A 14,250-nucleotide genomic window follows, 5' to 3' on the forward strand; every position below is an offset into this window, starting at 1 on the left:
GTTCAGTTTGTATTAAAATTGTAGAAACTATATGTTAACTTTATAGAGTTCATTTTATGTATTGAATATAAGTTTATAAGAAGAGTTGCATATTTATATCAGGGAACTAGGACTAATATATCTATACTAGTAAAACATACTAGTAAATATACTATAAGGGGATAAAGTCTGTGTATGAAAAGTAGGCCTAGCAAAAAAATCCCTTTCAGAATTTCATCTGTAAATGAAGACCATTCAAACACAACCTACATTTTGTATGCAATGGTCCAATTTTTAAAGGATGATATGTGAAATTTTCAAAAAATAACCATCGTCAGTTTAAACTCTTGCTGAATTCGCTAGTATCACTATATATATTGCAGTTTTATAGTTTTATAGTGTTTCAATAATGAATTAGACTTTTATCATCAAGACTTATCCGATATTATGATAGTAACTCGTGTTATCTCCACTACTGGCTAAGACAAGTGACTGTTTATTAGTATTGGCGAGGTGTTGTATTACCAGAAACATACATACTGACGTTATATATGGTAGACATCACTTGGCTGAGAAAATGGCTTGTTTATTATACTTAGTTATCTTGATCGTGGTGTTGTTGTGAATTGTTTGGAAAAGTTTGACGGTTATAACTGAGCGATAAATTTATTTCATTAGTCTTACTTCAGAGACCGAGGACCCTACACATTACCTGAAGTACTGGAAACATTCTTGAATGGTAGGTCTTGTGCCAAGCCTGTCTCTTTTTCTAACGACCCAAAGACGAGTTGGTCAGGAGTCAAGGAACCAACGGAACATACCTTGTTATACCTGGTAGATTGTACACGCAATGTTCGATGTGTCTCTCTGATGCGGTGAGTTTTCCCCTCATTTTTTGCTTTGCGTTAATTGTTTTTTCCCAGATATAAGAAATAAAAGATTTTAGGAATGAAAAAATGGTTGGTGATTGAGAGAGGTTTTAGGATAAAAAGTAACTTCAATTCAGATGGTGTATCGTTTAGAGCCTATGGTGAATACTTGTACATTATGTATAAATTTTAATATCAGAATAGTTTGTCTAGATTTGCATACCCAAAGAGTAAGTGTTTAGCAATAATACCATTATACTTGTCAATGGTTTATAACAATTTGTTTCTGTTTAGACCGGATTATATTTCAAACATCATGTAGTATGAAGTATTTTCACAGTGCTACCCGCAGTCTTGTAGATGGGTTTTATGGATCTCTTAATGTATCAATTTCAACAAATTTTCTTTCGAATATCATTTGAAAAGTGTTTGAACAACAGGCATAGGCTATATACATGTAAGTTCTCTCCCCCGTAATGTATCAGAAAAGAACATCTACAATGTACGTAATTTATAATTGTTCATTTGTTAACCATATTCAAGATAGTGTTTAGTTTGTGTTTAAAGTAGTGACTTTGTTTTAATTGCCAAAAGGGACTTTGAAGACTGTGCTTCTGCTGTTGAATTGTTTCAGGAATCTGTTGTACTTTAATCAAAAGATTTTGTTAATTTTAGTCTATAGTGAAAATCTTTGTCTTTCGTTTTTGTAGTTAGAAATGTAAGATAGATTTGGAGAAAGTAAAATTTACCGTAGATATTATAGAACCTGCACACATGTCTGTATTCGCTTGTTTCCTAATGTATGCCATCCTATTTCTACATGTATGTAGTTAATATCCTTTGGTAAAAGTAAATGTAGTCAAGCCCGTTATTATCAACATGCTTCTTAAAATGAATGATCTATGAATTTGTTAGAGAAGATTGCAATTGTTCCATATTTCGCAGAAGTGCTCAATTTTGTGTTTTATCAAGGGATTTCGCCACATCTGTATATTAAAGAACTGAGAAGGCCATCTTTAAATTGACATCATCATTTAGGTTGCATGTTAACCGCTATAATATCGATTATTGATGTCTCCAGTATCATTTTGTGTCCAATTGAATGTAAACCATCTCTATCGCGCGAGGTTTACTTTCGCGACTGTCGCGATCCAAGTGAAACTTTATCTCCGTAAATTTATGTCTGCATCAGTTATATTAATAGGAATATCTATTTAAATCTGCGAATGTTAATAATCCCGATCTTGCTTTGAAATGGAAATCGAGATTAAATAACCGTGAAAGAAAGTTGGGAAAGATAAAGTATTACATACAAACGTACCAAAGCAAGTGAAAATCAACACAAGTCAAAAACGTACCATGCATTTAATTATTTTTCTAGTTTAGAATTGCATGTATTTTTTACAAAAAATATATAGTTATTGCACGTGAAGGAGTATAGTCTATATCACCAAAAGAACTTAGCACGGAACGAACTTTTGACTTAGATTTTCGTCAGGTATGTTGTGATGATCGCTGAAATCAGCTTCATTTAAAACCTGGCCAGTAGTTATATCTGTGTAACCCTTGTAAAATACTAGCCGCAATGCTAAAACTATGCTGGTGGATCTGAAAGATATTCTAGCTTTGTTGAGCATTATCGTGACGTCCCAGGCTTACAAACCAAAATTTCCCCAAGTACAAACATTCAGGCACAGAACCGTTTATCCTGATTGACGTAAAACGACTTATTTTTAGATTTCATATGATAATTAATTGCAGCAATAACAAGCTACTAGAGTGTCTATAAATCGGTTGATAGCCGTATCAAACATCCATACTTAGGTTTACTTTAATACAGAATTTAAACGTTTATTGACAGGATTAATTATGATACAGGACGCCACTCTTAATACACTGACGTCTGAAATTACTCTGTGCTGCAACTTTGCTTTAGATTTTATATTAAAGACTGTCATATATTACGTGGGTTTCAAATCAAGTTTGTTGTTTGTGATGTGTCATTCTCGAGACCACTCCTCCAAATCTCCAGCATTCATTGTCTTAGTTCTATCGTCACGAGCGTGGTTTTGTCATCATTGATGTGAGATGGTCTGTAGGAAAAGTAAATAAAGATTTAAAAAAAATGTAAAATACATTACTTTAGAATGTATAGTTTTTTAAATAGATAAACCATAATAAGAACATTCACTAATTTTATTACAATGTTATTCAATTTTACGTACATTTTTGTAAGTCTTCGTAAATATCTAATATTCAAATATATTATAATGGTAATGGGACATGTCAAGTAAACTCAGTAGCATTTTAATCAGTGTACGAGCATTTCTAGTAAATAAAGGAAATCTGTCAGGAAAGGTATGGGCGCTTTCAGTAATGCTAATATTTCTTAGAGACTTTTACAATAAATATTTGTAAAACACCGCCGACAGAGCACAAACTATACTCATGATTTGAACATTAATTAGTGTTTTTTCGTGTAATATACATATATGTCAAATTAAAACAAAAAATCATATAAAATAATTTATTTTGCTTTGGGTGCATGTGCAATCACTATTTCATTGCATGTAGGACATAGCGCCTCGGAATTTTTATGGGACGCAATAAATCATTTTTGGATATCTTTATCTTGAAGTAAAAATAGTCGCTCAAACTTCTCAATGGTGGTAATGGTGTAAAGTAAGTAATTTTTGTAACTGACGAAAATTCTAATTATCCTGCTCTTATTTTTTATTGAGAAAAAAAAAAATACTGTTAGTCAGCGGTGGAGCATTTTTAAGCAAAATATATAAGGGGTTTTATAAATGACCTGCGATATGGCCGAGTCCAAGATGCTTCAGACACTTGACCAGTTTGCGAAGTCCATAACCATTTTCTTTCCGTTTCCATAGAGATAACATTTCACGACATTTTGACACCTCATCGGAGTTCTCAGCAGTAATAGTCTCGATTTCTGATTCGTCTATATCTAACATGCTGCCGATATCTTTCCATCTCGACACCACCTGGGTACTCTTACACACAGATAAAATCACTGTCTCCATCTTAATGTCTGGAATAAATATGATTATAAAAACACCATTAAGTAGATTTTGGAGTTTTATTAATGATTAATGAAATAGTTTAATGACAAAAATCAAATTCCTGAACATTTTAAAATAATTTGACAGTTAATATATTTAGAAATCCGTCATGATATGTAAGTGTTACCTCCCTTACGTCAAAGGCGTGACAATTGTGCGAGAATATAAACAGAATTATCTCTAATCCATTCACGGGGATAAAATGTTTCAAAACTGCTTCGACGATATCTAGACTTTCATACTGGTCGAGTATATTTGAATATTTTGCGGTTAAAGTATCATGAAAATAGTAGTTCTAGAAAATAACAGGAGCTCAGAAAGTATATACATGACAAAACCTACAGTTTGCATTCCTGGTGTGTTCTTGTGACAAAAATCAATCAAACTTGCTTCTAGCAATTTTAACCCGTTTTTGGGAGCCATGCAAGTTTATAACAACTTACCGCTAGAATTTCTGCCCTGTTCCCTGTGCTGAGTATTACCAAACTTACCTCTCGAAGTCCTGGCCTGTTCTTGGAGTTGAGTATTACCAAACTTACCTCTGGAAGTCCTGGCCTGTTCTCGAATTTAAGCATTACCAAACTTACCTATCGGAGCCCTGGCCTGTTCTTGGAGTTGAGTATTATCAAACTTACATATCGAAGCCTTGGCCTGGTCTCGGAGTTAAGTATTACTAAACTAACCTCTCAAAATCCTGGACAGATCTCGAATTTGAGTATTACCAAACTTACCTCTCGGAGCCCTGGCCTGTTCTCGGAGTTGAGTATTATCAAACTTACATCTCGGAGCCCTGGCCTGGTCTCGGAGTTAAGTATTACCAAACTTACCTCTCGGAGCCCTGGCCTGGTCTCGGAGTTAAGTATTTCTAAACTAACCTCTCAAAATCCTGGCCTGATCTCGAATTTGAGTATTACCAAACTTACCTCTCGGAGCCCTGGCCTGTTCTTCGAGTTGAATATTATCAAACTTATATGTCGGAGCCCTGGCCTGGTCTCGAAGTTGAGTATTACTAAACTTACCTCTCAAAATCCTGGCCTGTTCTGGTGGCAGTGTACAGTAGATTTGAAAAATTCAGCAAAATAATGTGCAGGCTTTAATTATGTACACACAGCTTTTTAACCTTAAATAACATCTATATAAAAGTAGATATATTTTTAATCTAAACAACATTTGCAATTGTTATGCAGAGTTCATTTTTGGACAGGTCTGTTTTTTTGAGGTTTTGTGAGCCTGTAAAAACCATGGTAACCAATTTTTTTTAAATGCAAAAAAATTGGGATTTTCAACCCAACATTACACCCCCTCTAGGAGAATTATTTTTCTTGAATATAGTTTAAAACCAAACGGCACTGCCGTGATAGCGGAACTGAGCCTATTTCGACATAGGTATATCATTAAACTTTTGACCAATCTTGCCTCGTACCCCGGCTATCAATTTCTGCTGTTACAGTATTGAATTTTTCCATCTTAGACGCACATTAGGATACCCTCTAAACCATTAATCTCGAACCCATTTTGGAAATTGAATTCACCAATTTAAAGCCTGAATATAATTCTGGAAATTGAATTCACCAATTTAAGGACATATACATTTTTTAAATTTTTTATGCATATACTAAAACGGGCTTTCTGCTTAATAAAAAATCTCACCCATGGCCATTCGGTCTTACTGTACACTGCTACCTCTCGAATTTAAGTATTACCAAACTTACCCTTCGAAGTCCTGGCCTGTTCTATGTGTTATATTACCAAACTTACCTCTCGAAGTCCTGGCCTGTTCCCGCCTGTATCGTTTACTGCTTTCCCTCAGTGCATCAGCCAGATCATCTCTGCCACAGTTACGTAGAGCCATAATCAAGGCAGATGTCTGAATAAAAACGGCATCAAAAGACATGTTTACATTTAAAATCTATATAGTTATATAAGTGTCAATTCAAATTAAGAAATTTCACGTTTCCCTAGAACACCTAATGGATACACGAAGGAAGAACTTTCAATCGAAATGACAGAAAATCAACTCCAAAGACATATGATCTCATTGAAATATATACATGTATATAAATTGGTATTCTCCTGGACATTAGTTGACTGCATCTTATAGTGTATATTTGCTTGTATGTTTGCTTTTACGCGCTTTGTATAGGTTGATCTAAATTTATTAATTGCTTTTGCTTATTATTTCGGTCTGGTATTTGGTAAGAAATGCTCATATATTGGCAAAAACGAAGTCTTCATACAGTTTCTCAAATTGATCTATTCTGCATGCATTTAGTAGAAAACACTACTTTTTCTTTCCCGAACAGCGACCGTTTGAACCATGTCATCAGGATGTCTCTTGCCAGCTCTTGGTGTTTTCCTTTATGTTGTTGTTTGATTGACTGTATCCTCGGGTGGTCAATATCTAGACTATTTGCAAGCCTTAACCATCCTTCTCCAACAGCCAGTGCCAGGTTCTCAAGAAATTCGGGTGTTATAGTACCTGTGCAAAATTCAATGATGGCTATCTACACAAAATCAATGATAGAACAAAATTAAAGATGCTCCACCGCCGACAGAGCATAACTGATATTCATCATTTGAAGAATAAATCTAATAGATGCAAAACATAATAAAAAGTAATTCATTTTGTCTTAGGTGCATGCGCAATCAGTACTTCATTCAATATAGGATATAGTGCCACGGAATTTTTTCGGGATGCAATTAATATTTTTTTATATTTGTAACTTGAAATAAAATTAGAAGCTTAAACTTTTCAACGGTGGTAGTGGTGTAAAGTAAGTAACTTTTGTAACTGAAGAAAAATCCTAAATCGTCTGCTCCTGTTTTTGATAGTGAAAAAATACCATTTGTCAGCGGTGGGGCATTTTTAAGTTCATTTGTACCTCGATAACTGGGGGTGCTACTACACAGTTAGGACAGCGTGTCATGTACTATTTACTATAGGGTCTTATTCAACCAATTGAATGTGAACATGAACTTATGTCATAGTTTCTTTTTTATCAATTTCAATCTTTACAAACACATGTCTAAACACAATTATACATCACAATCGATTGAATGCACTGTAGGAATCATTAGTATTTGACTAGGTGGATATAGTAATAATCTTTCTCACCAATGACTTCTGATCACATAAAAGGACATTGATATCAGGACCACTCTTAATATATTGGTAGACATTAATATAATTTTGATACACGTTGGTATCACAATAGCAAAACGTAACTCCGTAATGTACACCAAGACTGCTATTTTATGCAATCATTTTTTGCACATTTCTTACCATCTGTTCGCAATGTCACAGGTGCGCGTACTAACTTGGTGGACAATTTCAGCACTGTTTTTGGAAGTGAAATTGGCATTTCAGTAACAATATTCCAGAATTCTGTTTTATCCACGTCTATGCATTGTTCGTCAAAAGGGTTTTTCGATTTCCACACAAATATTTGGAGAAACCCACAGAATGACGTAAGCGACCTCTGTCCATACCTATCCATTACGTCAATCGTCCACGCTGTGTGAATGCCATGGATACCATAGTAACGAAATATTGTCCGGTGGTTAGAAATGGAAGCAATATTTCCACGGAAACATACACATAAGGTATCACCTTCTTTCAGTTTGATGACCCTCTTTATGATAATATTTTCAGATTCTAATCGTATCATTTGGCGGGAGTTAACTTTGGATGCTCGGTCACATGACAGGGCGAGTTCGTTAAGGCACTTTTTGTTGTGAGCCAAACAAATCTGTACATTTTGATATTCGATGTTGGTAAGAAGACGAGGGACAACGTCTTGTATCACTTTCGACGGTAGATCTTCTGTTACCTCAAGGACGACTGAACTAAAAAAAGATAAGCAAAAATACTTTATTCCTTTTCGAAGTCATAGAATCATTCAGATTTTTTCAATGACTGAAATAAATAGTTTCGGTTGTCATTAAAAGTTACAAGTTTAAAAAGTAAAAAAAGCAGAAACTTGGAAATAATATCTAAATATAATAATAATGATTACAGTTATAAATAAAATGTTGCATACGTGCTCGATTTCTCGTGTACAGAGAAAATTGCTTGATCTTCAACCGTGACGTCATCAGAGGTTAACGTCTTGACCTTTGTGGTCATACAAGATGCAAACCGTACAAGGTGACACTCCTTCTCCAGGCTAGGTTCTGTAAGTAAAGGGAAGGGAAGAAGATATTGGCGTTAATAATAATTCCTGATAATCATTCATACATTTCCTGAGTCATACTTTTGGATTGTGGGATTTGTCAACCAGCCGCGCATGGATATTTAAAAAGTGAGACGGCAATCTGATTTCCTAATTTTTCAAAAGGCAGAGGAGCAAGCGCAATATTACCCATATACTTTTCATTAACAGTTATTAATAATCATTAAGATATCTGTTATTATCAATCGAAGAGGTGAATTAAGAAAGTTCACATATTCAAACACCACCGCTTCGCAACTTACACCCTCCCCCAACCCCATTACACCCCCACAATTTCCGGCTTTCTTCGAAACTGGCGATGTTGCTTAGGTCCCTGAATAATCCATAAGCAGAAGTGGTCAGGTAAAACATAAAACTATAACACTTTTATATCATTTTTTCACAGCTAACAACAGCCAAACGTAGCGAATCTATTTAAATGAACGAAAACTATTCACAGAGCAATTAAAAGTGTAGGAATGTACTTTCAAACACAACGAATTCAACCATCCTAGGTGGTAGTATACCATATCCAATGCAGACAGAATTTATAAATGTATTGCAGTAAGTATAGTAAGTTCACCAACCAACAAATTTGCCAAAAGTCGAGCCCTTCCTGCTCATCTGTCCTCCTCTGGATGTCGACCTGTAGCCAGAATCAGGAGTACCGAGACTGGAGGACAGACGCTTACTGCCAGTGGTAGGCCTGGAGGGCACTGGTGGTCGGGCACACGGTAGGTGCATATAGATCGTCTGAGGGTGGTCGTCGTAAAACCTGAGTGTAACAATAGCCCCGGCACTATAGAGCTTCTGTCTGTCTGTATCAAACATAGACTTTGTCTCTTCTAGTATACTTGGGATCACAGGCAAAACCTGGAAGAAGGGATAAAGTTACTTTAAATAGGAAGAAAAAAGTTACTCTGAATATAAATTGATTGGACGAATCTCTTCATGACTTCTGCGGGGAATGTGAAGGTTTGAAGATTGTTAATATAACTCATCATTCAATACTGATCACTGAGTGGCAGTTTTTTTAATTGACGTCGAGTGTTGACAAGACAATTTCTTCAATTCTAAATTTTAAATCTACCAAGTTGTACATAAAAATACCTGTAAGTGGGCACGAACAAAATGTAGATATGATTAGATTCATAAATCTTTTGCTGGATTGTACGTGCCAAGAATGATCAAAGCCAGGGTTTATCGTTTATCTGTAGTTTCTATGTTGAAATATCTGTAAGTTGGGTTTTAGTAAATCTGATTTAATCACAAATAGATTTAAGAGAACCGTTTTCTGAATAACAAGGAAATGTACCTTCAGTTCCACGTGTACGTTTTTGGAGTTGATCCTGGCACTGACAGGACAAGTCAGAAGTATCTCGTTGTCTACAGTGGAGTGGAACTTTGTCATCTTATCAGTGAAGACAATATCATCCACGATAGGAACAGCTACCACCACACATGTGGTCGGCCCGGCAAACTTCGTCATTACCACGAACAGGTTCTGTAAGGAATGCACAAAATATACAAGCCATTAAGTTTTATCAATATGAATTATGCAGTAAATTATTGCTTTTGTTTAGAAAGCGTTATTCATTATTAATATACATGTACATTTTTAAATAAATAAAAATAAATTAATTAAAGCGTGAAAAAGCAATTTAATAAAAATCCCATGGAGCTATCAATCCACCTGCAGTTTTTACAAAATTAATCATATTTCGAAAATCACAATGTTACGAAAACTCACAGTGTCATCGTCCCGCTGGTAAAGAGTTTCACGGCAAGGGACATCACTCCATTTATCGTGTGAGTTGAGTACTCGCAGAACAGGTTCCTGGTAATAATACATTTCGTCTTTCACGAAGGGAATCGCCACTGTTATTTCATCCTTAAAACAACCGTATAGTGTACTTAGCAGATATGAAATTAGCATATATTATGTAGTATACATTTTCATTCGTATCAGTGTATGTATTTACCGTAGCTGAATGATAATGCAATACTAATCCATCTCATTCTTTACCAAGACCAATCACCTGTCTGCAATCTCATTTCTTGAATCGTTTTGTAAGAGTTATTTGTTAACTATTGAAATACTATTATGTATGAAGTTATCCTTAAACATACACTGTCATCATTAATTTCAAAAATATTTATTTTTAAACTTTTTGAAATGCAAATATTTTGCAATATAAATTTTTTCTGAATTTATATTAATAATCAATCATATTTTTAAGAGTAAATACTTATGTGTTTTTCTATCTTATCTTTTTTCAATTTGAATTCTTATTATTTTCTATATATTCATGTTTGGAGCATTGTTATATTTGTTGGTGCTTACCGGATCTCTGATATCACTATTGTATTTGCTTACCCAACGATCTCCCAGGAATAATTTAAATGTATTGATGAGTACTGCTGATGTTTACCTTATAATATTAAGAGCTGTCGATTAAATCCTTATTTTACCTGAAGTATGAATTGTATAGAGAAATATCACCCGAAAATACATTGTCTATGTATCGCTGTATAATCTCACTTACATCTTTATCGTCGACGTTTTGGTTGTGCTGGATGTGGATGATGTTACTGATGACATTTTCGTAGATATTGACCACTGAGGGGACATCAGCTGGACAGACAATAGAACATTGTGCTGGATCTTGACTGTCTGTTTCTGTGTACACTACACAGCCCACCTGGGATTCACCTTTATAATCATCAACTAGTAAACTGTAATAAATAAACACACGTTAATGTTATTATGGTTTTTTTCTATATATTATTTTAGCCTACTAGTATATTTTGGGTCATTGAGACAACAGCCTATGATGTTTCAGTTTACATTAATTTTAAAGCAAATGAGAATGCTCGTTAGAAGCAAGCTTGGATTATTTTACGTTTGCTATCAATTTGGCTTGATAAAATTTGACGAAACTATCAAATCAAGTTATGTATGTAAACAGGTGAAAGTTATTAATAAGAAAAAAATCAAACACCATTTTACGTCCATAGTGGTATGACGTCAACAATAGTGAGTTAGATATGTATGTAACTCCGAAATTTCGAACATATTTGTAACTGTTCATTAGAAGTGTTTCCATGAAATTGTCAAGCTGACAGCTGCTAAAATGATGACACTACTTACATGACATCATTCATGTTGGTAAAGGTAGACATCCACTCCAGGGAAGACGTGCTATCTGTAATAAAGACAATCTGTTCTTGTAAACCTCCGAATAACACTTCGATCCATGGACATATGTGAATTGGAACATGAGAAAAGAAAAGAGCATGCACGTATTGTCGCCAAATCAGAAGCAAGTAGATTTTTCCATTTTCACCATAAAAAGGTTTGTAAAACGCATGTTATTACTTTATTTCAAACGAAACCAACGTAAATCCAGTATTGTGTATTAGTGTATCGGCCATAGGTATGCCAAATGGATATATTTGAACCCGTTATGATGGTAGATATGGTAATGTATATTATTCTACACGGTTATATATATTATACCGTACTAGTAGATCTTTTGATACAACAGAGTTACTTTATTAGAGATAAATTATATCATTCATGCAGACTGGATTTATTTTGACCAATTTTACACTGTACTAGGTGAATATCAAATAATCAAAGATGAATGAATTTTGATTTTTGTTTTACAGATTTATTTTCATTATAATAAAAAAGTTATATTCAAATGCACTATTTTTACTGATCATGCGTACCTCTTCGTGAGAGTAAATCATTGTCGGGTGACAGGTCAATCTGGTCACTCAGACGCGATGGCACGGTATCCCTGAGCTCTTCTATAAACGACGTATCTTCTAGGGTCCCTTCAGGAGACTGGCTTCTCGCTTCCGTATCCCCATCGCTTTCGCTTCTTTCATTCACTTCCTTGGTTTCCTCTCCTGAAACTAGTTCTTCAACAGTTGTATCTAATGGAACTTCCTCTTCGCACGAATTCCGTGTATTCTCATCTGAGCATGAATTAGCACTTTCTTTTATTGGATTGTCTTCATCGTCGTTTACACAGTTATCTTCACCTTCATTATGTCCTTTATCAGTGTCTGATAACTTTTGAATCTCTGTTGTTGTTTCTTGTTCAGCGCCACCGGGAATATCCTGACCATCAGTCTCCGCATCAGTTTCGTTATTTTCATCTGTTGATGTTGCCTTTCTTTCCGGCGATGCAAGAACAGCGGTGTCATTGTCACTCACATCTGCCCTTTCATCTGTCAGACTTTTCGTCTCTTTATCGTCACTTTCCTCTTTCTTTTCTGTCTCCGGTTCGGAAGATGATAATATTTTGTCCTTTTCGCGGTCTTTCACTACCGCTGAGTCAGTTCTTACACAAGCTGTCACCACCTGCCGCATTAATCGAAGTTCTTTATATACATCTTTCATCGTGAGCTTTTTCTGACGTTGTATACCTTCTTTTTTGTTGTTTTCTTCTGCTAAGTCTCCATTTTCCAATGCTGTATCGGTCTGTTTCGACTGCACCAGATCGGACAATTTCCTATCAAGTTTTGCTCGTCGATTCCATCGTTCTTTGATATTAATGATAGCTTCTGAAAACTGTTTTTCGTGTGCCATATCACCTAAATTATTGTACATATCTGTACAAAATATGGCTCGCCGTCGATAGCGCCTCGCTTTTGAAGATTCCCAAGTTTCCTCTATGAACCCTGCCTCTTCTTTGATTTGTGCATATTCTTGTGCCACCTCCGTTTCATCATTTTCTTCCGGTTGTTCCGGTTCCATGTATATCGTTGAATCAATCGACGGTAGTTGTCTGGTGTCCCGTTGATTTGAGCTTGAACCAGGCTGTGGATCTATATAACACAAAATTGTGCATCATCGGATCATTTTAAAGAAAAATAATTATTCACAAGCATTAAAATTTAAATAGATAAATGTTTTAAGTAAATTAACTTAATCGATACAAAAATGTAACAGTATGTTTTACAAACCATCATTCGTTTTTGGTTGATTTCCAAGATCAGCAGATGCTTTGCCTTTCCGATGGTTGACAGGCGTCTTATGAATTGTTAGATTCTCTGAGCCTATTACGACCGTATGATCGTTGATTTTCGGCATATCATTATAATTCTGCAGCCTAGAGAATATATTTCGTCCATTTCTATCAACAGAATCGTGTAAGGATGGCGGAGTACCACTTCCGTCTTCTTTACGCCCGTCAGATGACATCCTGGTTTCTTCTATCACAACATCAACCTCTATGACCTGTTTCTGTGCCTTCTCCATGCTATGATTTACTTCAGAACTCTCTGTTGGTTGTTGGTAGCTCTCCGTGTCCGCCATAATAGGTGGGATGGCATATGCACAGTTACAACATCCAATCACCAGATATATTGCTGTAAAATATAGCATTGCACTACAATCATTTTGTAACACTTGATATATCGATCGTTTGCTAATCATTAGAAAATAAAGTGATATTAAAATTCTGTGGATAAAAACGAATGTCATGCTATATACAACATATACAACAAATAGTATTTCCTATATGAAACAGCTTTATATTTTTTCCCTTCTTTTGTATAGAGTATATATCAAATAATTATAAATTTATAATATATTTTTCGCCATAATAGCCATTTTTCCATGAAACCATTGTTATTTACATGTAAATATATACGGGATTCGAAAGGCAATTTCCTAAATATAAAATGTTATATCTTAGAATCATCTTGATGCTTAGAATGATCATTATTTTCAATTGATATAATTAGTATTATTCGTCCGTGAAATATATATTTTCTAATAAAACATGTAAGCCAGTTAACGTAGTATTATCTCTTTCAAATATTCCTATTTACGATGATAAAGTTAGAAAAAAGAGAGACTGTGTAGTCAGGAAAAGGGACATACTTTATGAAATACTAAAAGTATATTCAGTATTACAATGATTAATTCTGACAAAGAAAATTTATTCATTGTTTTATAAATGTTTTAGTTGCATTTGCTCCAAGCGTATGGTCTTGATAATAATCAACAGAGAAATATTCTAACTGACATTTCGCTGTTTACTGTGTATGTGACAACACTCTCAAGGGGTTAACATTGGGTGTTTT

At 34.8% G+C, this 14,250-nt stretch overlaps 1 protein-coding gene across 1 annotated transcript in view; it reads right to left on the minus strand.

Moving 5' to 3' along the window:
* Window positions 1-2,250: 2,250 nt before the first annotated feature.
* Window positions 2,251-14,250, minus strand: part of LOC138320865 (uncharacterized) — a 31,129-nt gene continuing 19,129 nt past the window's right edge. Inside the window, exons 3-15 of the mRNA XM_069264142.1 lie at window positions 13,126-13,530; window positions 11,881-12,987; window positions 11,297-11,351; window positions 10,692-10,881; window positions 9,896-10,036; window positions 9,461-9,649; window positions 8,733-9,018; window positions 7,975-8,107; window positions 7,218-7,780; window positions 6,220-6,413; window positions 5,693-5,801; window positions 3,661-3,903; window positions 2,251-2,941 (exon numbers count right to left, since the gene is read on the minus strand). Of these exons, the coding sequence (XP_069120243.1) occupies window positions 2,904-2,941; window positions 3,661-3,903; window positions 5,693-5,801; window positions 6,220-6,413; window positions 7,218-7,780; window positions 7,975-8,107; window positions 8,733-9,018; window positions 9,461-9,649; window positions 9,896-10,036; window positions 10,692-10,881; window positions 11,297-11,351; window positions 11,881-12,987; window positions 13,126-13,477 (3,600 nt within the window). The 5' untranslated portion in view covers window positions 13,478-13,530 and the 3' untranslated portion in view covers window positions 2,251-2,903. The remainder of the gene's footprint in view (window positions 2,942-3,660; window positions 3,904-5,692; window positions 5,802-6,219; window positions 6,414-7,217; window positions 7,781-7,974; window positions 8,108-8,732; window positions 9,019-9,460; window positions 9,650-9,895; window positions 10,037-10,691; window positions 10,882-11,296; window positions 11,352-11,880; window positions 12,988-13,125; window positions 13,531-14,250) is intronic.

The sequence above is a fragment of the Argopecten irradians genome, chromosome 4 (assembly GCF_041381155.1).
Source record: "Argopecten irradians isolate NY chromosome 4, Ai_NY, whole genome shotgun sequence".
NCBI classification, from domain to species: domain Eukaryota; kingdom Metazoa; phylum Mollusca; class Bivalvia; order Pectinida; family Pectinidae; genus Argopecten; species Argopecten irradians.